The sequence below is a fragment of the Lepidochelys kempii genome, chromosome 1 (assembly GCF_965140265.1).
Source record: "Lepidochelys kempii isolate rLepKem1 chromosome 1, rLepKem1.hap2, whole genome shotgun sequence".
Lineage (NCBI taxonomy): Eukaryota > Metazoa > Chordata > Testudines > Cheloniidae > Lepidochelys > Lepidochelys kempii.
The window spans coordinates 152,475,297-152,501,048 of NC_133256.1; the positions used below are offsets into that span (position 1 = coordinate 152,475,297).

Here is a 25,752-nt window from a genome sequence, read left to right on the forward strand (position 1 = left end):
TTTCCATCCAGATGCATTTTGAGAGGATGAATTTGGAATAAAAAAGTTATCTAGTAAATAAAGAAATGCATCCCTCATCATTTTCTAACATACTGAAAAAATATAAAAATTAAGATTATGAATAAATATGTTGAGTGATATAATTGCTTAAATAAATAATTTGCTTAAATAAATGTCATCCTGGGTAGCAAAAATAAGTACCAAATTCAGTGTAAAGGCTTTGTTTAGTTGCAAATCAACGTGTTTAAATGGTAGTACCAACCAGTTAGAATTGATCTCTTTTTAGGAATATAACTAAAGTAGATTTAAAGCAAGGTTCCTGCTTGATTTAAATCATGCTTAATATTGGTGGTTTGTAATTTATTGGCAACTGCTGTAAGAAGGAAGGGAGGTAATGTTAAGTTCATATGTGCTGCATTTTGGACAAGTAAAGAAATTGTTTCCTGCAGCTGGCAAACTGTAGATGATGGAATAACAATAGTCACATTAAAAGAAAATCAAGGCTTGCTTGGCAGGTACCAGATTCCCACAAGAGAGAGCAGGGGTATAACCAACACCAAACAGGTTATATAAATAGAAATCTTTAGCATGTGGTTCTTCATGATCAGTGGAAGACATGTGTACTCCCTGTGTAATTTGTCTTATCAACTATCTGTGATCCATACAACCAGGAGAACCCAACCAGGGCATAGAATTCATAGTGGCAATGCTTGCCAACCATTGCTCATTCAATCTTGTTTCAGTGTGAGCCAGTTATCTTGGCTGGATTCAGTACAATCTAGCTGCCATGCACCAAATCAACATTCCCCTTCAGGGAGGCTCCTGACTTGTGGAGTCAAGGTGGAATATATCGAGCAAGGCGTGTATAGCTGAGTCTTCACACTATGCATTGCTTTCCGTAATTTTACACTCGATAAATTTAGAAGTGGGGGAGCCTTTCAGAAAGTCACAAGATAAACTAGGGGGCAGATTTATATTGGACCATCAGAGTTTGTAATACAAACAGATTTTGTGTGTATTGGCAGTTGCCTTATTTTGTCATAAATACGTGAGGTGATTTATTGCCTCAGCCTTGCAGTTTGCACTGTTTCTGCTAGCTGTTCTCTACACTTGACACTCAACATGCATGCTCCTCACTCCCAATGACATCGTCCATCTTGAAATGAGACACCTGATCTCCCTACACTTCCATCATTGTGGACAGACCACCTCCATTCTTTCGTGCATCTTTGAAGACCTTCTACTTGCACAAAGAGCATCCCTCCTTTTCGCTAAGACACTCTTTCATGCACAGAATTCCCAAAGCCCTGATTTTGGCCTTTTCAATGAGAAATAGAAAGTTGGTCCACTAACAACAAAATCATGGACCAACTTTGTTTCAAATGACACCTTTTTCCATATTCCAGGAAACTAGCATTGTTTTTAGACTACTTGAATACTAAATAAAATATATAATTGGACTAATAAATAATTTTAGTTAAATTCTAAAAGCCTTAAATAGTCATATTTTGTGGTGGTGTGTTTTTTTTAAAGATTTTTTTTTACATTTTATTGACATTCTCTGTTTGCTTTCAAAATTCAAATGAAATTTCAAGGGGGAAAAAAGGAAGCCAAGAGTAAATGATGTACATCTACTATAGTATCTGAGAAGTAGGATGAATATTGTACATACAGTATTTAATTTAAATCATTGAAATGTTTTTATTTCAGACTTCTTCACCTGATTCTTCCAATGAGAATTCCCCAGCTACCCCTCCTGATGAGCAGGGTCAAGGGGATGCCCCACCCCAACTTGAAGATGAGGAGCCCGCATTTCCACACACAGATCTGGCAAAGTTGGATGACATGATCAACAGGTACTTTAAGTTTGATGTACTCTTCCTAATCGTGTGGTTTATAGGTAAAATCTCTTAACATTGCCATCAAAATTTATGGGCCTGGCTTTGTGTTTGTGTATTAGATTGCATATTTGCGGATTTGGGGGGAAATAAGAAAAGAGATGGGGGTTGGTGAGGTTTTTTTTCTAAAGTTGAGCCCTCTTTAGTGGGTTAAAAATAGATTTTACACTTTTATCCTAACCTAAGGGCATAATGAGGGGGAAGATACGTTTCAATTTCTTTTCAGAAACCTAATTAAAATGCAGTACTTTTTTAAAAATTCAGACCTCGATGGGTTGTTCCTGTGTTGCCGAAAGGGGAGTTAGAAGTTCTTCTAGAAGCTGCTATTGATCTTAGTAAAAAAGGTAAGTTGAAAATACAATGAATGGTTGCTAGAGGAATGTGTAAATCTAACTCCTTAAAGGTCCTCCATGTCCCTGTTGGAGCTTTATTTCTTTAATAAATTGAGATCCAAGAGTCCCACATCCTGGATCAGCATGAAAAGCTGCATAGATCTTTTGAAAACAGCATAGCTATGAATTTTCTACCTTGACTCAAGCACTGGGGAACACTGAGCCCACAGCTATAAAATAAGTCTTGTTGATCCTTTCCCACTTGTTTTCTGTATTTTTACCTGCATATCAGACCTGATCAGGTCTATTTTCCTGACAAATTCTTATATTTTAAACTTTGAAGTTTAATTTTTTTTCTCAGAAAAATTTTGACAAATACCTTGCTAAAAACATTTCTTCAAAATCTACATTTAGACACTTTGGATAATATTAGAAAACAAGATTTGGAACCATTAGAAACAGTGTGACCCAAAACAATTAGAATGATTTAGTTAATGATTGTTTGTCTGAGTGCGACCCCCCCCCCCCTTCCCCTTTATAAATTAAAAAACACTTTTTTATATATTTACCCCCATTACAAATGCTGGATGCAAAGCAGGGTTCGGGGTGGAGACTGACAGCTCGCAAACCCCCCCCCCCCCATGTAATAACCTCATGACCCCCTGTTTGAGAACCCCTGCCTTAGAGGAAGAATAGTACTGTTTTAAATATATATTTTTATTACAATATAAAATTGCCTGTTCTTTACCCTTGGATAGTTGGACTAGGAGGAACTTACCTCACTGATAAATATTTACTCCTAGAATTGGCAAGGAATAAAGGTTGTTGTCAGCAGGCAGTTCTGGCCTGCAGGAATTATTTTGTATGAGTGTTAGTCACCTGTTTTGAAGCACCTGCTCAAGAAAAAAGTTGTGGTGTTCTAAATATCTAGGGTATGTCTACACCGTGATAAAAATCCCTTGTTACGGAGTCTCAGAGCATGGGTTAATGGATTTTGGCTTGGGTTGTGAGGCAAAAAATGGCAATGTACGTGTTTGGGCTCAAGACCGTCTCTGAGGCACGCCCAATTCACAGGGTCTTTCAGAGCCTAGGTTGCAGCCTGAACCCAAACTTCTACACTGCAGTTTTATAACCCTGCAGCCTGACCCCTGGGTGCCAGCTTCAGCAGACCCAGGTCTAGCTGTGGCCATGCAGTTCGTCTTTTATTGCAGCGTAGACCAAAGGTTGGATGTGATACACACGTCTTACTGTGCAGTTGATCTGTTCTCTGGGACTCCAGTGGCCATTGACTTTTGGTAGACATGTGTGCCTGGCTGAAATCTTCAGGTGAACATAGAAGATCTCTCAAGAGGTCACATTTGTTCAATGACAATACAAATGCTACCTTTCAAAAAAAAATTTGAAAGATGCAACTAGCTACATCTTTGGGTCTGCTGCTGCAGCACGCTGGTAGGAAGAAATCCTCTGGTTTCTAGTTTGAGGAGTTTTTTGGCTGCTGGCAGCAGCTATGTCTGTCTTTAAAAAATCACAACACTGTCAGTAGTGTAGCAAATAAATATAGACAGAAAGCTTCTTCAGCTGCTCTGCGGACAACACCTACACACTCCACTACAAGGCAACAGATTTGACAATCAGTCTGAGAAATCTTTTTCACACATCTCCCTACCCTTCTGAAGATGATTTGCAAAGCTGCAATTTGGAGCTCCATTTATATAATATGTTCTAAGCTGAATTTAGCGCTAGTTCTAATATCAATTTTAGGCATATGTTTCTACAGTTGCTGTTAATTACCACTGGTCATTCCACCCCTGGAGTTTATGCTGCAGATTACTTTCCCACAAGTGGAAAGAGAGGTTACCAGAAACTGTTAGGAAGTGTGTACATGTAGGCAACACAAGTAACATCTTTCCCCACTCATTGAAGAATGGAGGATGGCTGAGGCTGTTGTCCCTTTTATAACTCTGAACAGTCAGATTTACGAGTGAGGTTCTTAGCTGTTCTGAAGTGGGGCACTCTTTTGCTAAATGGTTCTGAACTTCGAAAGTGTGGAAATGCAGAGGCAATATACTCCAAGAATGATGACTTGTTGTTGTTGTTATGATTTAACCTTTCTGTTAATCTGCTGGAAACGTAAGTCTTCAGTGAGATTTTATGAGTTTAGGTACCTTACCACCCATATGTGGACTTAAACTTTAAATCCAAATGGTATCTGGTGGAATGGATACAGAGAGGATGAGGACTGGAAGAAGGGATTGAAATTGAATAACTGTGTTCCTAATATTGGCATTGATGTAATTTTGCACTGAGATCTGTAGCTCACCAGAACTTTAGAGCAGAGGAACCAGATATTGTTTTGGTAGCCCACTAGACTATTACACAACAAAACTATTTTTGTTGTTGCATGTTTTTTGAAAAACTGTGTGGCCTAGTGGATAGAGCACTGGACTGGGATTCAAGATCTGAGTTCTGTTTCTTACTCAGCTACTGTTGTGCGACCACGGGCCAGTCACTTCATCTCTCTGAGTCCTTATCTGTAAGGTGACTTTGAGAACTACTGATGAAGAGTGTTATATAAGATGAGGTGGTTGTATTGGTATTATCTCCTGCTAATTTGGGGGAAAGAGTAACATAGGAGGAGGATCACTGAACCATTAAAATACTTTGTGGCACTGGCAGTCTGATGGTATTTACTTTATTTTTAATCTTTGAGAAAACTCTTTTTCAGGGAGAGAATATATTCTCAGTTTAAAGAGGCACTCGGGTGGTTGTGTGAGGTTTTTCTGAGATTGGAGAAGCAACTTATTGAAAGAATGGTACCTATCAGCTCGCTATTGAATAATTATAAAATAACTAAAATCAGGGATACTATTTTTGAATAGTGGCAGCTACTCCAAAAATTAAATTTTAATAATAGAGCTATATAACATATATTATGACAAAAAATAGAAGCACACTTAAAAATTATGCCTGGCTCTTATGCTCTGCTTCCCCCATAAAACCCCTGCTACAGCTGGTCTGACAGCTGCTGGGTGTTCCCATTATGGTGTGTGCTCCCTCAGCTCATGATTTTGTGGTATGGACCTGGTTCTTTATAATGTTCATGTTCAGTTATTTTTTCATTTTGCTAACATTTTCCTGACTGGTGCAAGCAAGAGGAAAGGAAATGTCAAGTTTTAACAACTTATAACTCAACCCTTTATTTCTGCTGAAATTCAAAGACCTGCTGCAGTGGAGGTGTTAGAGTTTCTCACAAAAGATCACAAGAATTAAAGAATATTTTATAATGGAGGGTATTAGGCAACTCAAATATAGGAGTTACTGCTAGCTCCCTGAACTGAGCTCTTTCTGGGTGCCTCTTTGAATCTCTGTTGAATTGTGGGGGAGGGAAAAGTGTATCTTCTGTTACTCTTTTGAAGTGACATGTCTTGACCATTATTCATCTAGACTGAATAGAACAGGAATTATATATTTTCTGGGTCCCCAGTATTGCCTGTGGTTGGTTGGTCAATGTTTTCTGAGGCTGGACATGTCATATTGCATAAAGAGTGTGATTTCAGGACTGAAAATGAAACATGTCCTGCACAATAACAGTGCAGGATACAACCTCTTGGCTATTAATGTAATAGTTTATATTCACGTAATTCCTCTTTTCATAGATTTGTAGATAAAGCCATAAGGGACCATTGTGATCATCTAGTCTGACCTCCTGAATAATACAGGCCATTGATTTCCCTGAATGAATTGGTTTGAACTCATTTTCTGCAAACTGTTGTATTCAGTGTATGTGTGACTCAATACATTGAATATATATTTTCTTTTCTGTCCCCAGAACTGAGTTATTTTCAAATGAAAAATGAACTTTAAAGGGACAATGTCAACTTAAAAATTACATTTCTGTGTGAAAATTTGGGGCGTACTGTTTCAAGTAACCCTGAAGGCTAACATAACTGAAAGAGTGCAGTATTTTTCTTTCCTCCTTTTTTGTTTATTTTGTATATGGTCGATTTCACTGTTTTCGTTGATGGTCAGTTTCATTTCCTGTCTTCTTCATTAGCATAGCTCTCAGGTACTGCTTTGGAGTGAGTTCAGTGCAGGAACACCATTAGGCTTCTCCTCTCCTCCCCTTCCCTGGAGAGGCATGGGGAGCTGCAAGGGGGCCCTCTAGTATTTACCCCTGCAGGTGTATCTGTTTGGGTGAATGAGGAGGGCCAACTCTAGTTTTTCCTGCCTCACACAGTCTTCTGCTGGGGTAGTATTGGTGAGACCTACCAGAGTGGTGGGTCTTAGAATTAACACTGCTTTGAGATGTATGGGGAAGTCCACCCCTCTCAGAGCCATTGTTTCAGGCTCTCTGTAGTTGCATGTCTCAAGGATGTTGGGCCTAGAGATGGGTGTTTAGTGTCTATATTGTAAATATGACTCTGCTTATGTACCCTGCAAGCTGGTTTTTACCACTACCAGCAAACTGAAGAGACAAAACGCAAGTGTGTACAAAATGAAAAAGGAGTGGAAGGGTTGTGGTTTTGTATTCTGATTTGACATGCCCAAAAGACTGTTTAAGTCTCAAGGGAGCAGAAAACATTTACAATTTTTAAAGCAATTTAAATATAGGACATACTATTTTTAAAAGGATGTTCTATCAAAAACAATTTTTGGGAATTAATTAGTTTCACCAAATTAAAATTTACATAGTCATGTAAAGAAAACTTTGAAGCCGAAATGTTAAGTGAAATTTGATAGGAGAAGAGAAAATTAATTGGCAATTTTAATGTCTAGTACTGAATTTTGACACTTTCTGACAGAACGCTATTCTTTTTTTAGTTTGCATGGCTATATTCCTTTCATTAGGCAATATCTACAACTGAAACTCTTCAATGTATATTGAAGTTCTTCAAATATTAAGAGCTGAGATCTAAAAATAGGGAGGAAGAAGTCAGTGGTTAGAGTAGGAGACTGGGAATCGGAGCTGCTGTGTTTCATTTTTAGTTCTGCTACTGATTCACTGTCTATCCAGTAGTAAAATCACTGAACCCCTTCCCCCCCCCCCCACCTGTTTATCAGTCTATAAAAGGAGCTTGATAATAGCTACCTACTCAATGTTTTAGGTCTTCATTTTTTGTAAAGCACTTTGAAATCCTTGGATGTTAAAAGTGTAAGTCCAAAATATGACTCTTCTTAATGTTAAGTGAGCATTGTAGACAACCAGTAAAGTGGAGTATATTAACTGATCTTTCCCTTTTCTCTTTTAAATAGGCCTTGATGTTAAAAGTGAAGCATGTCAGCGATTTTTTCGAGATGGGCTAACAATATCTTTCACAAAAATCCTTACAGATGAGGCGGTGAGCGGCTGGAAGTTTGAGATTCATGTAAGTTTGTATTGTATTTTATGAAAAGCAAATAATTTTAAACAGTGATGGAGCTGCAGAGGCCATCTGCTTATTTGCAGCCATGAACAATTTTTGAAAATCCTCTTCTTTCTGACAGTTCTGCACAACTCCATGACTTATGGGAAATAAATTTTCTCCTTCCTTCTCTTCGCTCCTCACAGCTTCATGGTCTGACCTGTAGGGCGAGTGGTGAAGGGAGAGAGATTGGGTTAGTAGGAGATTACATTTGAGCTAGGAGGAAGTTTGGGTTGAAAAAAAATCAAACGTAGGGCCTGGTATGATGAGGTATCAAGGTCCCCTTCCTGCGTTTATCAGTGCAACCCCTTGTTGGGCTCCTGGTTATGGTGGACACGTCTATGTCCTTTCTACTCCCCAGAGTAATTATATAGTTCAGGGGCATGAAGCTATGTCTTCAGATTTTGGTAAACCCTTTAGAAACTTTGCTGATTTGTGCATGCTCATTAACGACTTCTTAAACACTAAAATTTTCCTCTCATTAAGTACTAGCCAAAATTGAGGTGGTGGAGTTACTGGTGAGTAAATAAGTCTGGAAAAAAATTTAAATAGAAAAGATATGTATTTCTTCTACCCACTGATAACTCAAACACTGAGAAGATTAGCTCAGATTTTATTTTAACCTCTTCCCCCAATTATGAAAATAGGCATGGAAGCTTCAGCTCAGACAAATTTTTCGAGGAAGCAAAGAACAAAGTTTTGTAACTTTGCTTCTGTGAATGCAGTAATACAGTTCATAATTTGTTACATTTCAATCATCTGCCAAAACTTTTAAATATCTTTTTCTTAATAGAGGTGTATTATTAACAACACTCACCGTCTAGTAGAGCTATGTGTGGCCAAGTTGTCCCAAGATTGGTTTCCTCTTCTTGAACTGCTTGCAATGGCCTTAAATCCACACTGCAAATTTCATCTCTACAATGGTACACGTCCCTCTGAAACAGTTCCTGCGGGAGTTCAGCTGGCTGAAGATGAACTTTACGCCCGTCCTCCTGACCCACGATCACCAAAGGTAAATTGATATTTTTTCAAACTAAAATCCTAACACCTTAAAACTAAAGTCCATATTAATATTTGTAATTAAACAAAATCACTCATAATCCAATCAGAAAAATCATTTAGGAGGAAAGAACCCACATAAGACTTGCTGCTTTTTGTTTTGATATTTGATTGCCTTGTGACTGTAAGAGCTTCTCCAATATTTTTCCCTTCTTCCTCATGTTTTTAATCTTTGCTCCACAATCAGAGTCCCCATGGTGAGGTACCCACCAGTGATCAGTGCTGGCATAACTGTATTTGGAATGTCAGTTTCACTGCTTTAGTTGGCCAGAAGTCTTTGCTAGAGTGACTGGATTTCCCTTTTCATATCATTTTGATTTTGTAGGTGTAACAGGGTTGTAAAGATGCATCATCTGGTTAATCATATTGTCAAAAGCAGAGTTAGTCTTTGAGTGACATCTACACATTCACGCTCTTTGGATGTGGCAATGGTGCAGCTTGGACCAGGGGAGCCATCTAGTAGTAGAGCCCACTGGAATCCTCTCATGCCTCTACCCCATTCTTCCTGGCTTTGATTGTTCAGAGGGTGCAGCCCTACAAGGTGGGGCATGGAGTAGGGACTACCCCCATTTGTTCTGACAATAGCAGATGGACCAGGAGCCTTGTTGAGACCTTGGACACAAACTAATTGGAATGAATCACTCCTAATGTGGTCCATTTTAATTTTGTTAGCTCTTCTTGTTTTTTGCCTAAAGATCCTCCTGGCTTTGGTCCTGGGTACCATATGTTAGAACCAAAGACAAAGAAACCAGGGTTCAGGAGATGTGCTTCTTGCCCTGCTGTTTTTCCCGTTTTGGTTGTATGTATTGTTTTGGTCTGCTTGTGAGGGAGGTAGTTTTGCCTGAAAATAGCATCAGAATTAAGCATTTAGTAGCTAAGCCTTCTGACTCCTAATGCAGACATCTGTAAGTGCTTGGAAACCAGCGTGAGTTCCTATCTTCAAAGGGTTTAAAAAGCACTGCACAGCCTGAGTGCAGGTATCTGCTTCCTTGGCTGGAGTGAAACCAAAGATAGTGGTCATGAAGATTCATAAAGATTGATTCTGACTGAGCATAAATATTTGGCTTCACAAGTGTCAGTCTCTACTTAAAGAGACACTGTGGGGTATACTCGTAAGCGTTAAGTACTTTCAATTCCAAACAATGATGGTACAAAAGCATATCCATAAGGTCCCACCTCAGAAGCCACAGCATATAGAGGACCAAAGCTTTATTACATAACTTCAAACTGCCCTGGATCTGAAGTCGTGAGTTCCATGCTTGAAACTTCATTGTAAGCTTGATAAGGCTCCTGATACTTTCGTGTAACTATCAGTTTCTCTTGGATCCATTGTTACCATGATGGCTCAGTTCATTGTGTTGGACCCTTGGAACATCCTAATTTGTGTATCTTTGGATTTGTGGGCCTCTTATGCAGCACTGGATACATTTCTTTATCTTTAAATTCTAGATATAAAGAAAAGAAGTGTAAGGTGGTGAGGCTGGTTCCTTCTTTTTTCTTTAGAAATAAAGAAAAATTCTTTCAAGGTGTAATCAGTTTCCCTAGCTACACAAATTTCCTGGGAGATGTATGAAGCTCCCCCAAGCTAATAAGTCTAATCTCTTTTTTGGCTTTTTGCTTTACCAGGCTGTTGTTGTCACGCTTGGAAACTTCCTCAGACTGGGCTTTGGAGCCACACCCAGATCCAGAATCAGGTCTCAACTACTGGCCTGATGCTTTTCTCTGCTCTTACTTTCCCAGGGAACGGATCAGGAGACCTAGAAAGCATTATTGAACTTCTGGATTCCAATCTTTCTGACCAAGATCACCCTCCTTCACCCAGAAATTGAGTTGGAATTTCCTATTGGTTACTGGTAGAACTGGGAGGTAGCACTATGGGCATTGTCACCATATTGGCTTTCCCTTCTGTATTATCCTGATTTTAAAAGGACTGAAAAAAAGACAGCTACTAAGGGAGCCTTCTTCCAAAAGAGTTGAAGAGAAATGTCCTGCACTGGAGTGACCCTGCCTAGATCTGTCACTCTGTGATATCAAGGGAGCAGTCTCCTTTACTTATCCCAGGTATGCTAGAGGCCAGTTGAACCTCTCAATGTAGATATGGATGTGGATTTTCATACTTCGCTGGATGACATTGTGGATGCATCCATCTTTTTTTCTCTCCAGAAGGTGCTCTAGTTTATCCCTTTGATAATCTTAAAGGAATCTACAAACCTGTTTTCTGATACTTTGGGTTCATCTCTAGGAGTAAGATTAATTTATCAGTTCTTGATGGTTTATTATAGCAGGCAGAATTATCTGATTAAATCCAGCATCTATCCTGGTCTGTGAATAAGAATAATGAAGGACTGGCAATTTCTGAAAATATAGATAAATTATATCAACTGTCTCCTAATGGTTTTTTGTTCTTTTAAACCCCTCCAGTTCCAGAATCATTGGTAGTGGTGGTTCAAATTGCTGAAGGGGTGAAATCCACAGTACTCCTTCAGATACAGAAGGTGAGAAACTGGACACTGAGTTCTCCCTTATTACTTATGGGACAAAACTGCACTGTGTTGCTCAGTCAGTGCTGGAAGACCAGAGAACTGGCCAATGCCCAATGCAGCTAAGATCAGTTAGTTGCTAAGCACTCCTTGAGAGCATACTTCACTGCTTCTGATGTGGCTTCTGGAGCTGTAGCATCCACAGTTATTTTGAAGCTGTACTCTTGGATATATTCATCTGGCCTTCTTCTGGAGCTAAGAACCAAGTAGGAAAATTCTTGTTTGACGGTGAAGGGGCTGTTCAGATGTAGAGCAGACAAGGTTCTATTGAAAATGAAAGACACCAGGTGTGCTACAAGGTCTCAAGATTGCTCAGTCCTCAACTAAAAAGATTTGAGGTCCCAGTGTTTTTTTAACCAGTGATAACCATACCCAGCTTCTGCTTCTGTTCACTGCAGTGGAACCAATACCAAGAAAAGCCTTCTGTTCCTCATCAGCAGAGAAGTAAATCCTAGAAACCACAAGCGAAGGGGAGATCTTCAGCATCGTCAATCTCTGCACAAGCCTTTCAGCCTCAGGATTGAAGGGATGTATGGGAACTACAGACGAGTTTTTAAAACATATTAGTTATCTGCCCTTCATTTAGAAACAAACTCTCCTTTTTCTAAAATACCTGGAGTACTGTCACCGACTGATGCATCTTCTCCAACATGTAGCTCATTCATTAGTAGAGTCAGGTGCCATAAAGGAAGTTCCTAAAGAGTTTCATGGGAAGGGATTTTATTTCTTGTATTTTCTGATCTCAAACAATTATAGATGTCTCCCAACCCCTTTCATACCTTTGGAAGCTAACTCTTTCATTAGAAAGTTCAAATTCCTCATCCTTATCCTAGCTGCGATTATCCTTTTTTTATCCACCTACGCTTGGTTTGGGACCTCTTGATTTAGAGGGTACCTATTCTCATCTCAGAATATCTTTTTGTACTGGTGGTGATGTTTTCTCATAACCAACCTTAAGTATTTTCGATGCAAAAGTCTATTTGGCATGTCTACGGCACCTTGCGTGTTCACAAAGTGCCTTTCAATGGAAGCAGCACATTTGCAGTGTAGGGGCATCCATGTCTACTTGTTTGGATGATTGGCTCACTAGGATATCCTCATAGAAGGACGTAGCAAAGGATATGACACAGTCATGACTCTATTCCAAACACTGGTGTTCAAGATAAAGTGGAAGACCCACAATTTCCGATCCAGATTATAGTTTTTATTAGGGCTGTTATGGACTCTCAAATACAGTTTTTCTTCCAGAAGAAAAGGTATTTAAAAATCCTTATAGCAATAGAAGTACTACAGGAAAATTAATTTCAAACAGTGTTCTTCCTTAGTTTGGTGGGCCTTATGACTTCAGTGACATACGTAACTCCATAAACTCATTTAAAGATGAGGCTTCTACAGCACTGGCTAGCAGGATGCTATATATGCCCAATATAGGCAACATATTTATGAATTTGACACTACCTAGGATGTATCCCTAACCCTCATATGGTGGTCTGCACATCAATGTCCTCAGAGGAGTTGCATTCAACAACCCAGCTCTGTCTTCCATAGCCACCTCTGACTCTTTCAGTCTGGAGTGTGGAACTGATTGCAAGAATTTAAGAATCAGTCACTGGAATTTATGGGAGAAAAAGCTCCATATCAGTGTTATATAATTAGGAATTCAGAGCCCAACTTGTTGCTCTTTTCTCCCCCATCTGCTTTGCAGAATAGTTCAAGTAGTTACTAACAATACTACAGTGATATTTCACATGAAGAAGCAGGGGGAGCACATTCCAGTTAGCTGTGCAAAGAGGCCAAAATTCTCTGAGTGGTTCATAATACACCAGATTTATCCTGTAGCTGTCCACCTTACAGACAAGGACAATATACTATCAGATCAGCAGAGACTTGCACATTTAGCATGAGTTAGTCACTCAAGAACATCATCTCCTTGTGTGGAACTATCCGGAGAGAGTCTTATTTGCAAAAAAATATAGCTCCAAATATCTAAAGGTTTTGCTCCAGAGCAAGAGCAGACAACCAGCCTATCTCAAATGTTTCTTCTAGAGTGGAGAAAGCATTGTAGTTCTCTCTCCCTCCACCTTTTTCCACATCTAATTCAGACAGTTCTCGGGGAAATTAAACAAGAAAAGCCAAGATGATTTTGATTGTTCCATCCTGTGGAAGACAATAGTAATTCTTGGATATACTTACTTATTTTAAAAGTCTGCAAAATTCTGCATATTTTATTTGTCAAAATAACGCAATATGGTCACTCTGGTGTCAATTATTTCAGTAATTTATTTAAACTACAATATAGGGGATAGAGAATGGGAGTGGAGAGCAACCCCCCTTGCCTAATAGTAATGTAGCTAGGTTTCAACCTTTATTTCGAGTTTAGTCAACAAATATATGTAGTCCTATGCTCAGTGTTACAATATAGGCAAGTGATAAGGGCTGGGGAATCGAACACACAATTTATATTGGCTATTGACCATCTCCAGAAATGTCAGCAGCAAACAATTCATGGAGCGCATTTTGATAGGAAATTTTTTCAGTCCAAAAATTTAGACCAGTCCTAATCACCACAAGCATTTATAAGGCCACACTAGTCTTTTATACCACTCTGACAATGTAAAGGAGCCCTAAAACTTTTACACTTGTTTTATACTCCTGGGGGAATTCACAAAGACAGTGGAAATAATTCACTATGCAGGCAGGCTGCTACATTGTGCTCTGTCTGAGGGGACAGAGCCTGCCCTACACCTACCTTCTCAGAAACACCCCAAAGCCCTGCCCCTCCATGCCAAGCATGCCGCAATAGTGAGTGAGAGGGGCATGCGTGCGCGCGCACACACTTCCTGTTGGTGATTTAAGTCTCTACTGGTGCCCAAACCAACCTGCCTGCGCTGCCGGGAAGGGGTGCCTGACCACTCTTGCAGCTTCCCCTTGCTTCGCCACCACAAGTAATTTTTCTACAGAGAAGCAAAGAAATCTGCAGGGGACATGAATTCAGCACATGCGCAGTGACACAGAAACACTCCCCAGAAGTATATACTGCAACTGTCACAGGACAATTTACTGTTTCTTCCTGCAATTCTGAAATTATTGACCCAGCAGAGAGTTCAGATTTGTTATCTGGATCCATGCTGTCTCTGCTTGCCCAGCATGGGCCATATGACTTTGACAGAGTTAGAACTGTCCTGTTAAGTGAAAGTACATGAGTCTGTTAAACTTTAGGAAGTCGTCACCTCATCTGTTTTGATAACAGTAGAAAAGATTATTTTTGTGGGCAACCAATAATACCATAAACCCAGCTTCAGTTAGTATTCAGTTTATATGTACTTGATTTGAAATTTTTGAGACTCAAGAGGAAAGATGGCCCACTGATTAGGGCATTAGCTTGGGACCTGAGAGAGACAGGTTCAATTCCCTGCTCTTTTTGCAAATGTTCTATGTGACCGTGGGTCGGTTGTTTAATCTCTGTTACCGATCTGTAAAATGCGGCCAAGAGTACTTCCTTACCTGACGGTGGTGTAAGAATGAATATAGTGAAAGATTGTGAGACTGTAAGCGTCTACACTATGGGGTCTATACTGGTATAGCTATGGCACTGTAATTATGCCATTATAACCCCATAATACAGATGCAGCCTACACTGATGGAAAGGGTTTTTCTATTGGTATAGGAATGCCACTCCCCGTGTGACAGTCGCTAGGTTATTTATTGACCTATCTGCATCTACACCGGAGGCTAGGGTTGGCATAGCTATGGTTTGTATTCTTTAGACTCCTGATGGACATAGCTATGTTGGCCTAAATTTAAGTGTAGACCAGGCCTTAGATACTATGGTAATGGGGTCCATATAAATATGTAAACTAGAATGGACTCTTCACGTTGTTGGTAAAAGTACATGTTGCAGCCATCTTGGCTCATCACTACTCCATTAGGTAAAAGACTATATTCACCTATGCTACAGTAAAACTTCTTGGAAGGGGTTAATGAAGTTTAGAGAACTTCAACCTACATGGGACCTCAATTTAGTACTACTTCAACTCACAAAACGTCCTTTGAACCCATGAGAGAATGTTCATTGTTTCATTATTCAGCTAAGACCGCTTTTAGTATACCTATCACATCCGCTAAGAGAGTGAGCTCTCATGACTTCCCCCCATTTTTTACAGCCTTTCACAAAGATAAAGTGGTTCTTCATCCACATCTGAAATTTGTCCCTACTATAGTAACTATTCCATTTCAACCAGTCCCTAAATAAAAAATACTTATCGCTTACATAGTACTGTTCATCTGTAGATCGGTGTATTTTACAGATGGGGAAACTGAGGCAAAAAGGCCAGTGGCAGAGCTGGGGCTAGAATCCTGGTCCCAAGAGTCCTAGTTCAGTTTTTTAGCCAGTAGGCCACATTGTCTTTCCGTTAACTTGCCAGTATTTTTCCTTAGGTCTAACTCAGGGGAAGCACCTTCGATGCTAAGAGAACATTATTAGCCTTCCATTTACTAGATCTAAGGAAAACAGGAAATCACCTGGACTATTTTTCTCATATGGGAGAGAATAAAAGCAATCCCATCCTAATGCCTTTCTAAGTAGGTTAGACTCTATATTGAAGAATGTTGTAAACACACTGTTTTCATTTTGCAGAAGGGCTGAGAGAGCACTCAGCTAGAGCAAAGGCCTTCTCCAGAGCCTGCTTTAGACATAATCCCATATTCGAAATCTGTGGAGCTGCTCTTGGATCTTGAGTTACACTTTCACAAAACATTATTCCTTTGTTTTGGCATCTGTCTCAGATGCACAGTTTGGTAAATCAATATTACAATTTTTATTTAACTGGGCCTCCTCATTCCATCAAAGTACTGTCTTCCTAATGCCCAAGAGTTGGGAATGTGCAGAGACCGTGCAGAGAAGTGAAGATTACTAATCTGTAACCGTTGTTCTTTTAGATGAGCCTCTGCCCATTCACACTCCTCACCTTCCCCTCTTTCTCAGAGTCCCAGTTATAATTTTGGACCTGAGGAGGCACTGGAAGGAACTGGGGTAGTTGGGCTGCCCCCTTATGGCCCCTCTTTCTGAACATTGGGAGGTACAAGAGTGCTCCAAAGGGCACTGCTAATAGAAGTTTACACTGGTCCAAGCTACACTGTTGGCACATCCCAAGAATGTGAATGTGAAGAAGCATCTCAAATAGTTGTGGTTGCAAGTGTATAACCTTCATTTTTCCTTATTTGTTACTAATAACACCATAGATGTTAAAACTTGAAAGAAATTTTAAAATCTAATTTAATTTTCACTATATGCTTTTTTTTTTTTAAAGCTTTGACAAGGGAAATTGACTTAGACTAACTGGCTTCACTTATGACCTATCTCTAGTCGCTTTGCCTTTCTTATCCTCAAGTACAAGATTGTAAAGTTTGGGTTGTAAGTAATGTAGACAATTCTTTTTAAAAAAAAAAAAAAAAAAAAACCTGAATCCACTTAAATTTTTCAAAGTGAATCGTAACGTTTGTTTTAGTCATGAGTTTTGAAAAGGTGATTTTCATAAAGCTTAAGTTTTATATGAAACTTGACTTGACAGGTTCTTAGATTAGCATTTGAATGAAGTACTTAGTAAAATCCTATAACTATTACAATGTTGTTGAAGCTTTAATTTGGTCCAAATTTGAGCCAATATAATTTGAGAGAATTAACATGACTATTGTACAGTAGTAAAGTTTATTGGAAGTTCGTCAAAAACAAAATGCACATTGCATCATTTCACTGAGTGAAACTAACAAAAGAATATGGACAAAATATGTATCAGTTAAAAATAAAATTATTGTAGTGATAGTTTTCAAGTACAATAATATTTTTCATCTGCTCTGAAAAGTGACTTTAAAAGTGGTTCTTCGAGTGCTTGCTCATGTTGATTCCATGTTAGGGGTGTGCATGGGAAGTGCACAGTTGCCAGAGATTTTTTTCCTCCTTTCATGGTATCCATAGAGCTTATGCACCGGTATAAGAGATCCCCCCACCCTCTGTTCCTTCTTACCGCCTGTGATGGTTGCTGTAACGGCTTCTTGCTCTTGCAAGGCTTTCCTGCTCTAGTGGTTTGGACTTGTTTCTGTTGTATATAGTTCTCTCTAGTTAGCCTAGTTAAGATAGTGAGTGTTAAAGTGTAGATAGTTGTTCCAGTCTTTGGGGGACTTTGTCCTGCGGATTGGGCATACCCAGGTCTCCGGGTTTCAGGCCGTGCTCCACCTGTGACAAACCTATGCCCGTGAGCGACCTGCATTCAGCTTGTCTGAAGTACCTCAGGGAAGCTCACATCAAAGACAAGTGTATGATCTGCAGAGGTTTTGGGCCAAGGGCTCAAAAGGATAGACACATTCATTTGAAGGCTCTACTAATGGAGGCAGCCCTCAGACCATCTTCGGAGCCGTCCTGCTCTGATCAGTGCGAAGTGCAGCGCCAGCACCATTCTCTTCCCAGCACCACTCATCATCTCTGGTGCCAAGGAAGAGGCACAAGAAACAGTGTGCGGGGAGAGGGTGCTTGCTGGCGCCGAAAAGGGACGCAAGGGGAGCAGGTGACATGCTGAGATCAGTGCGGGGCCACTCACGCTCCCCAGAGCTGCAGTCTACTTCAGCGACCCTGCCAAGGGTGCTGAGCCCTATTCAGGACTCGTGTTCAAATCCCGGGAGCAATTGTGGTCCCTTGCACCTGCGAGCCCCCTCGACACTGGAGGTGTTCCAGGATGCAAAAGACTGATTGTCGCTCCCAGTACCGCCCACTCCCCAAGGTCCTGACCTGGCCAAGGCTACTGAGGATAGAGGGACACACAGACTGGACAGCTCCACAGTGGCAGCAGCACCTTCCAGAGGGAAGCGCTGTATGGCCCCACTTCAATGATCCCTGGCCTGGCATCTGTCATTAGTGCCCCAGCACCACAGGGAAGTGGAACCGGGTGCGGCTCCGCCATGGTCTCAAGGTGAAGAGATCTCATCAGAATTTGAGGTGGAGTCTGTAGTGTCTCAAGTAGTAGTACTGGTTACCAGCATATGCACTGGACTGCGGCACTGGTGCTGCAGCTTGGCCATCGGGCTGGCCCATGCAGTGGCAGGGCTGGAGCCCGTGGGGGTTCCCTCTGGTACCAGGTCCCCATTCTCAGCAGTCGTACTTACGGTATCTGAGAGGCAGACAGCGACACTATCCCACCTGTCACTGTATCCCAATTATGGGACTGACCATGGTACTGAGGTTGCCAAGTTGGCCCAAAGGGACGTGAGACAAGCTGAGGGTGGGTGGGATAGCTCAGTGGTTTGAGCATTAGCTTGCTAAACCCAGGGTTGTGAGTTCAATCCTTGAGAGGGCCATTTAGGGATCTGGGGCAAAAATTAGAGATTGGCCCTGCTTTAAGCAGGGGGTTGGACTAGATGACCTCCTGAGGTCCCTTCCAACCTGATATTCTATGAGGGGGATGCTACAGCTCTTCCTGTTCCACTAGCCACCTCGTCGTCCTCTCCGGACGAGGTGGTGGCAGATCCTTCCAATCTGACTTGATCTAGAGGAATCAAGACTGGCTGCGCCATATGAACATCTCCTCCCTATACCTGATGCCACGGCTGCTGTATAGCTGAATCCAGAGGAGCAAGCCTGCTTGGAGCATGTCTAGCAGGTCTTGGTAGGCAGCAGGAAACCTTCCACCAGAGTGACCTACTTGGCAAAGTGGAAGTGTTTCACTTGTTTGGCCTCAGAATAGAATCTCTCTCCATATCGGTCATCCCTGCAGTCCATCTTGGACTATCTGCTTTATTTGAAGCACCAATGCCTGGCTGTATTGTCAGTTAAGGTTCACTTGGCAGCCATCTTGGCCTTCCATTCTCTGGTCTGAGGTAGATCGGTCTTCTCCCACAAAATGACGTCTCGGTTCCTGAAGGGTTTAGAGAGGCTCTACCTGGAGGTTCGCAACCTGATTCCCCCATGGGACTTAAATCTGGTACTGTCAAGGCTCACAGGTCCCCCCCCTCCCCCCTTTGAGCCGTTGGCATCTTGTTCTCTACTGGTCCTCTCGTGGAAAGTTGCCTTCCTTGTGGCAATTACCTTGGCCAGGGTGGGTCTCTGAGATGAGAACCTTGACTTCAGAGCCCCCTTACGTGGTGTTCTTCAGCGACAAAGTTTAGCTGCGCCCAGCCTTCCTACCAAAGGTAGTGTCACAGTACCACAACAATCAGGACATTTTTCTGCCTGTCTTCTTCCCGAAGCCTCACAGAACTGATGAGGAACGTTGACTGCATATCTTAGATGTTAAACTGGTTCTGGCCTTCTACATTGAAAGAACTAAACCTTTCTGCAAGTCAACACAGCTCTTTGCAGCAGTTTTAGTGTGTGCATAGTTGTCTAGCCAAGCGATGGCATCTTTAGTGGTGTGATGCCGTTCTTCTAGGCCACCGCTGAACCTAGTCGGCAGGCATTCATCGACAATGTGCAACATCGTCTGTGTTGCGCTGCAGCTGCACAAAGGGCTGTCACGAAGGCCCCAGCAATACTAGTTGGCTGCACAGAGACTTTGCCTGGTCCCGAACCTGTTCAACAGGGACCACTGGCAACAGGGCAGGTCAAAACCAGGCAGACAAATTGTGGTGTCAACGACAAGGGACTGGTTGGGGATTATAACAGATATCCATTCCTCTCACCAGAGTGTTTCCTCCATAACATTCTGGCGTGGCAGATGAGACCGTGATGGCAAACGTGCTGTTGGTGGTTGAAAAAGGTCATGCAGCGGTAGGCTTGAGTTGGCGCCTATTTACTTCAGTAACTTGCCAGTGATAACCCCTCGACTGATATAAAGAAGAGCAGTATTGCTTAGAACTGGAAGTCATGGGAATGAAGCCCAACGTAGGGCACCAGAGATGATGCGCATGGTGGCACGTAACTGTGTATCCATCAGTTTAGTGTGTGGCGATCGACTCCAAACTGGTGCTCGGTACTCTGCCACTGAATATGCGGTGGCAAGAGTTGACATCTGCAAAGGTGGAGCACTAGCACCCCATGACAAACCTGCTAGTTTGCTAATAAGATTGTTGCGTGTCTTAACTTTAGCTGCTGTCTTTTTCAGGTGGGCATGGTAACACAGTGTGCAGTCGAAGGTCACACCTAGCTTGACCGGTTCTACTTCATGCTTCACCTTCTGACCATTCAGATAATCATTCAGTTCTCTGTTTCTGCCGGTGTGATGAAGATTGGACAAACTGGAGACTATTTTTATGATGGTTGGTTGGAGGCGCCAAGTCTTACAGTAGCCAGCTAACTTTATCATGTCCCAGTGTAAGGAGGCATCAAGCTCGTGAAACATCCGGGCCTGGGTACTGCAACAGATGTCTGCGTAAATTAACTTTTGTGAACCTTTTGTAACAGTGGCAGACAGCATGAAAAGTCTCCTGGTGTCATCCAAGAGAATCTCGTCCTGGATAACCACCTGCATCCGGGCTTGCTATGAGCAGGCAAAGGTTCTGCCTCTGGCCATGGTGACCACTCATTCCACAGGGGCTCAAGCTTTGTCAGTGGAATTCTTCAGTACCAATTCAGGACATTTGCGAAGCTGCGACATGGTCGTCAGTTCATACCTTCACATCCCACTATGCCATCACCCAGCAGGCCAGTTTTGGAAGGGCAGTGTTGCAATCAGCACATCTGTGAACTCTGAGCCCACCTCCAGGGATACTATTTGAGTCACCTATCTTGGAATCAACATAAGCAAGCACTCGAGGAAGAAAAAACAGTTACAAACCTTTCATAACTGTTGTTCTTGGAGATATGTTGCTCATGTCCGTTCCATGACCCGCCCACCTACCCCTCTGTCGGAGTTACCTATAAGAAGGAACTGAGAGAGTGCTGGGCCGGTGACGCCCCTTATACTGGTCCATAAGCATGGGGCTCTAGGGCAGGCCCTATGGATACCTTTAAGGGAAAAAATCTGTGGCAACAGTGCACGTGGCGCATGCACACTAGCATTGAGTGGGCATCAGCAACATATCTTGAACAACAGTTACAAAAGGTTGTTAACCATTTTTTTCTGTGACTCTTGTTTTATCTTATTGACTTTGTCAAACTTGCTGAGTTCACAAGTAAAACTTCTAGAAGTCTGGCTTATTAACCTGGAATATTAAGGTCAAGCTGTTTTTCTTATGCTTTACCACAAAGATGTACTTAAGTTGCAATTGTGATCTGAATGATTTTAAATTGAAATATACACCTCAATTGCAACTTAATTAAATCTCTTACACTGTGGTTGGGTCAGTTTTACCAGTAGTGATGTGTCAGAAGTAAATAATACAGCCTGATTTTCAGATCTCAAGTTGAGGGTAGGACTTCAAAAACACACATTTTTACTTTTAATACAGAATTATTGAGGCACAGTAAACACAACTCCACAATGGCATGGCATTTTTAATGTCACTGCTCACAAGAAACTATATTGTCTTTAACCTGAGTTGTAAGGAGTTCACAGGTTTCTTATTTGGCTGAACTGGGCAGGGGTGCAGGGAGGTGAGAGAACAGATTCTGCATCAACTTTTGTCCTAAAGACGTCTCGTTGGAGAGACTTGTATTTAGGAAACAAGACTGTATATGGTATTCCCACACCTATCATTTTGTATACTAAAATAAGTAATTTTTTTTAGATTACTGAAATTGGCAAGATTTGTAGAAATTAATACTGTTACAAAGGGTAATATTTGATAGCTGGTATAGGATACAAAGATCATCTGCTTGGAAAATTGCTGCTTGAGGACGACTATTAGGCTGCAGTAATTCAAGATGACATTGTTCAATACTTTTAAATGTGTGATAAAAGCCAGTTTAAAGAAGGAGTTTCTATGGGAGGCAGGTAAAGCAATGTTTAGGTCAGTTGATAAGCAGAATCTTTTTTTGGGGGTGAGGGGGGACCTCGAAAAATGGAACACAAGATGGAGATAGCACATTCATATAGGCTTAAAATGATAAACAATTAGCTATTGTTAGGGGAAAACTGAATATCATGACCATAGACATCACTGAAAAAGCCCTCAAGTATACAAAGAGAAATTAAATGAAAAAGGAAATACATGTAGTAAGTTGGCTGAAAAACCTGAGGATTAAAAACCTGGAGGCTTTTCCCCCACCATTTAAAAATGATCAGCAAAAGCTAGTTACTCTCATGAAATATGGCCAGCTTTTGATGCTCAGTAGATTAACCCCTATACCTCAGACGCTCCACAGTCTGAAGTTATTTGAAAATATCTGGAAGTAGCAGGTTTGTCACAGATCATGAGATTCATAAACCAACTTCGGATGCAGAAATTATTTAGGTGATGGTCATAGAGACAATAGCAAGCAAGAAAAGTGATAAATTTCATGGTCTTATGGCTAGCCATGTTAATTTTACAAGGAGATATTAGGAGGTCCTTCAAAGGGTACATTTAATACTGTTTTGTTAGGGAAAGATCTCAGGGCTTATCTACATGGTGCTGCAGAGCATGTTGTGGGGTGTGATTTTTAAAACACACCATGTTGCACACTAACTGGCCCGTGCAATCCTTGCTGCTGTGCACAGTCTACACAAGCTAGTTAGTGCTCAACTTTGGTGCACTTCAGAATTCGCACCCCATAGTGTGCATTGCTGCACTGTGTGTATGAGCCCTCCATCTATACAGGGTGCCACCGTTGTGGGTTCTTCCTCAGGTTGGACCACATATAATTATCAAATCATGATATAAAAATCTTAACAAAAATACTAGCTCCATGTTTCCTGTCCAAACTATTAGTTTACATACATCTGGATCAGAGGGTATGTAGGCAAGGGTAGGGTTATTAAGAGTAGGCAAGTGTTAGATAATGCTTATGCAATACTTGAGGTCAGACTAGATGATCAAAAGGGCCCCTTCTTGCCTTGGAATCTATTGAATGTATAAATCATTCATAGTGCCAAATATTAAAAAAAAATTTTGTTTGATCACTTGACTCAGAAGGTGTTGGATAGGGTGTAGTGGAATCTTTTAGTTAAAGTTTTGTTCCCCATTGGTCCTTATTTCCTTAAGTGGATTACTGGTCTTATTTCCATACCAAAAGCAACTATGGGAATTAGTAGGGTTAAGTGTTCTCTAGTTATATAGTGGAACTCATCAGGAGTGTCTGCGGTATCCTTTACTTTTTGCACTGGCCATGGAGCATTTTGCTCAGAAGACAGTGGATAACTGATTTGTTACAGGAATAAAACTGGAAGATGCCACAGAGTAGCACATGGGACAATATTATTTTTAATTAAATCAAACACTTCCTTAACATTATATGAAAATCATCTTTTGGGAAAATGTCTGGCTTAAACTAGCTGTATATTTGCCAGATTCAAAAAAGTCATTCTCTCAGAAAAGTGTTGTGTAAATGAACACCACATTGTATAAGGTACCTGGGAATTCAAATTTCAACCTAGAACATCTATATGATTTAAGTATCAAACTGTTACTTCATCAAACTAAAAATGATATGAAATGCTAGGAGAGCTGCCCAAATTCTTGGCCAGGGAAAATAACCATGGTCTAATGAACATTTTGCCTAGTTTATTAACATCCCCCCCGTCCACTCCCCCCTACCCCAAACACACACACACACACACTTTCCTATAGTCATCCCAGATAGAAATAACAGGTATAGAGAGGATGATGGTATAATGTATACCACTGATTAACCAGGGTGAGAGAGCTGTTCCAAGCAATGTGTGATTTTTCTCAATCCAGCCAACTCAGATTAATTTTTTTTTTTTTTGGCTTGGTGGAACTCTCATCTAGCCAAATGCTGGATCACAGTTGAAGCAGGAAGTAGCGGTAATGCGGACATTTATAGATTACTGGGATTATTAATAATTATGTCCTCCATAAATGTGTGCCTATCTGTTAGAGAACTACCGTTTAGGTTTGGGGTAGAATTAGATAGAATGAGGTTTTTTGTTTGTTTTTTTTCCATTGCTAGTGACACACACTGCAAATAATATAGGCTTTAACTGAAATAATGAACTTGAGAGTTTCAGAGACTTCAAGAGTCTTGAAATATATTTGTTTGGCCAGTTTACTAATAAGACATTTTGTGATTTTTTAGAAATCAAAACCAACTTTAATTGATCTGCTCTTCCAGTAACTTCCAAGTTAAGCATAATGTTTCTCCTATTTTCAGAGAAACTGTTTATTTTATAGGAAGCTAATTTGAGTGGAACCAATGGCTTCAGGATGAACAGGAAACAAACGTTCCTCTTCTCCCGCAATTTGTCAGTTTTTGGTGATCACATAAGATGATCAGAAAGAGACTTGGAATGTGGTACATTTGAACTTTCACATGATCTAATGAGGGGAAAAAAGGATTTGGTAGGCGAATGACCTTGAAAGAAAACTGGCTTTCATGTGGAAAAGAAGCAATTCTGATTTGCAGTGCACAATAAGAGAGAATGTATTTGATACTGTTTCAATGGTACCTTTTACCAACAATGTAAAAATAGATTGATAGGAATAGATGTTGGGGAGGAAAAGTGATTTTATGCATGTACATGTCCAAGTTTTAAATAATACTGGGAATGTATGTTATCCTATATTACAACTTTTGGACATTTATGATCAAACAATTAATTGATTATCCTTCTGGGGCTTCCTAGTGCAAATAGTCTCACCCATGGAAATAAGTAATGGCAAAATTCTTGCCATACTGAAGTCAGTGGGAGGTTTTTTTAGTGGGGCAGATTTCACCTAATGAATCTTTCATCTTGCTTTTTCACTTTAGTCAGTATCTACTAAATTAATTTGACCAAAATTAGAAGAACAGAAATGCATTGCTTACTATTAATTTACTACTCAGAGTACATGTATACACAAACAAATTATATTTGACAAAGTTCTTTGAATAATTAATAGGTACAATACCTGTGCTTCAGTTTAATGAATAAAGACAGAATTGTCTTTCTGCTGAAAAAACAAAACACCACAACCCAGAAACAGCATGTCCTGGATTGTGTAGGATCATATGTAACTTGTGTTACCCTTACAAATAGAAAAACATGACTATATTGGTTGCATAATGAGTCTCTAAACAAAAGTGATGTTTATGTTGTAGTGGCAAATATTGTATTTTTGGCAGTTTATAATGGTAACAGTTTTTAAAAATGAGGAAGTAACTAATTTATTGTGTTGCAGGGTTGGCTAGTAGATCTCATCAACAAGTTTGGCACATTAAATGGATTTCAGATCCTGCATGATCGTTTTATGAGTGGCTCAGCATTGAATGTTCAGATAATTGCAGCTCTCATCAAGTAAGTTCCTTAGAAAGCATAGTAGTTTTGGGATATGTTCATTGAAAATAAATGCAAGGATTTCAAGTATCATTTATTTTTTTTCTTCTGAAAAGGGGTACTGTGATCTGCTATTCAGTATTGTTTACTTGAATGTCCAGAATCTGAATTACCTTTTGTTATTTTGTTCACTTGTAAATAAACCAGTTTCCTGAACAAAATACTCTAATATCTTAATAAAA

General features: G+C 40.5%; 1 protein-coding gene across 5 annotated transcripts in view; it reads left to right on the forward strand.

Annotated features, from left to right (window-relative positions):
- USP9X (ubiquitin specific peptidase 9 X-linked) overlaps nucleotides 1–25,752 on the forward strand; it is a 204,023-nt gene that overhangs the window by 38,074 nt on the left and 140,197 nt on the right. For all 5 annotated transcript variants that reach the window (XM_073358612.1, XM_073358602.1, XM_073358592.1 and 2 more), the window contains 5 exons: nucleotides 1,711–1,856; nucleotides 2,163–2,242; nucleotides 7,484–7,596; nucleotides 8,426–8,644; nucleotides 25,416–25,531. In XM_073358612.1, the coding sequence (XP_073214713.1) occupies nucleotides 1,711–1,856; nucleotides 2,163–2,242; nucleotides 7,484–7,596; nucleotides 8,426–8,644; nucleotides 25,416–25,531 (674 nt within the window). The remainder of the gene's footprint in view (nucleotides 1–1,710; nucleotides 1,857–2,162; nucleotides 2,243–7,483; nucleotides 7,597–8,425; nucleotides 8,645–25,415; nucleotides 25,532–25,752) is intronic.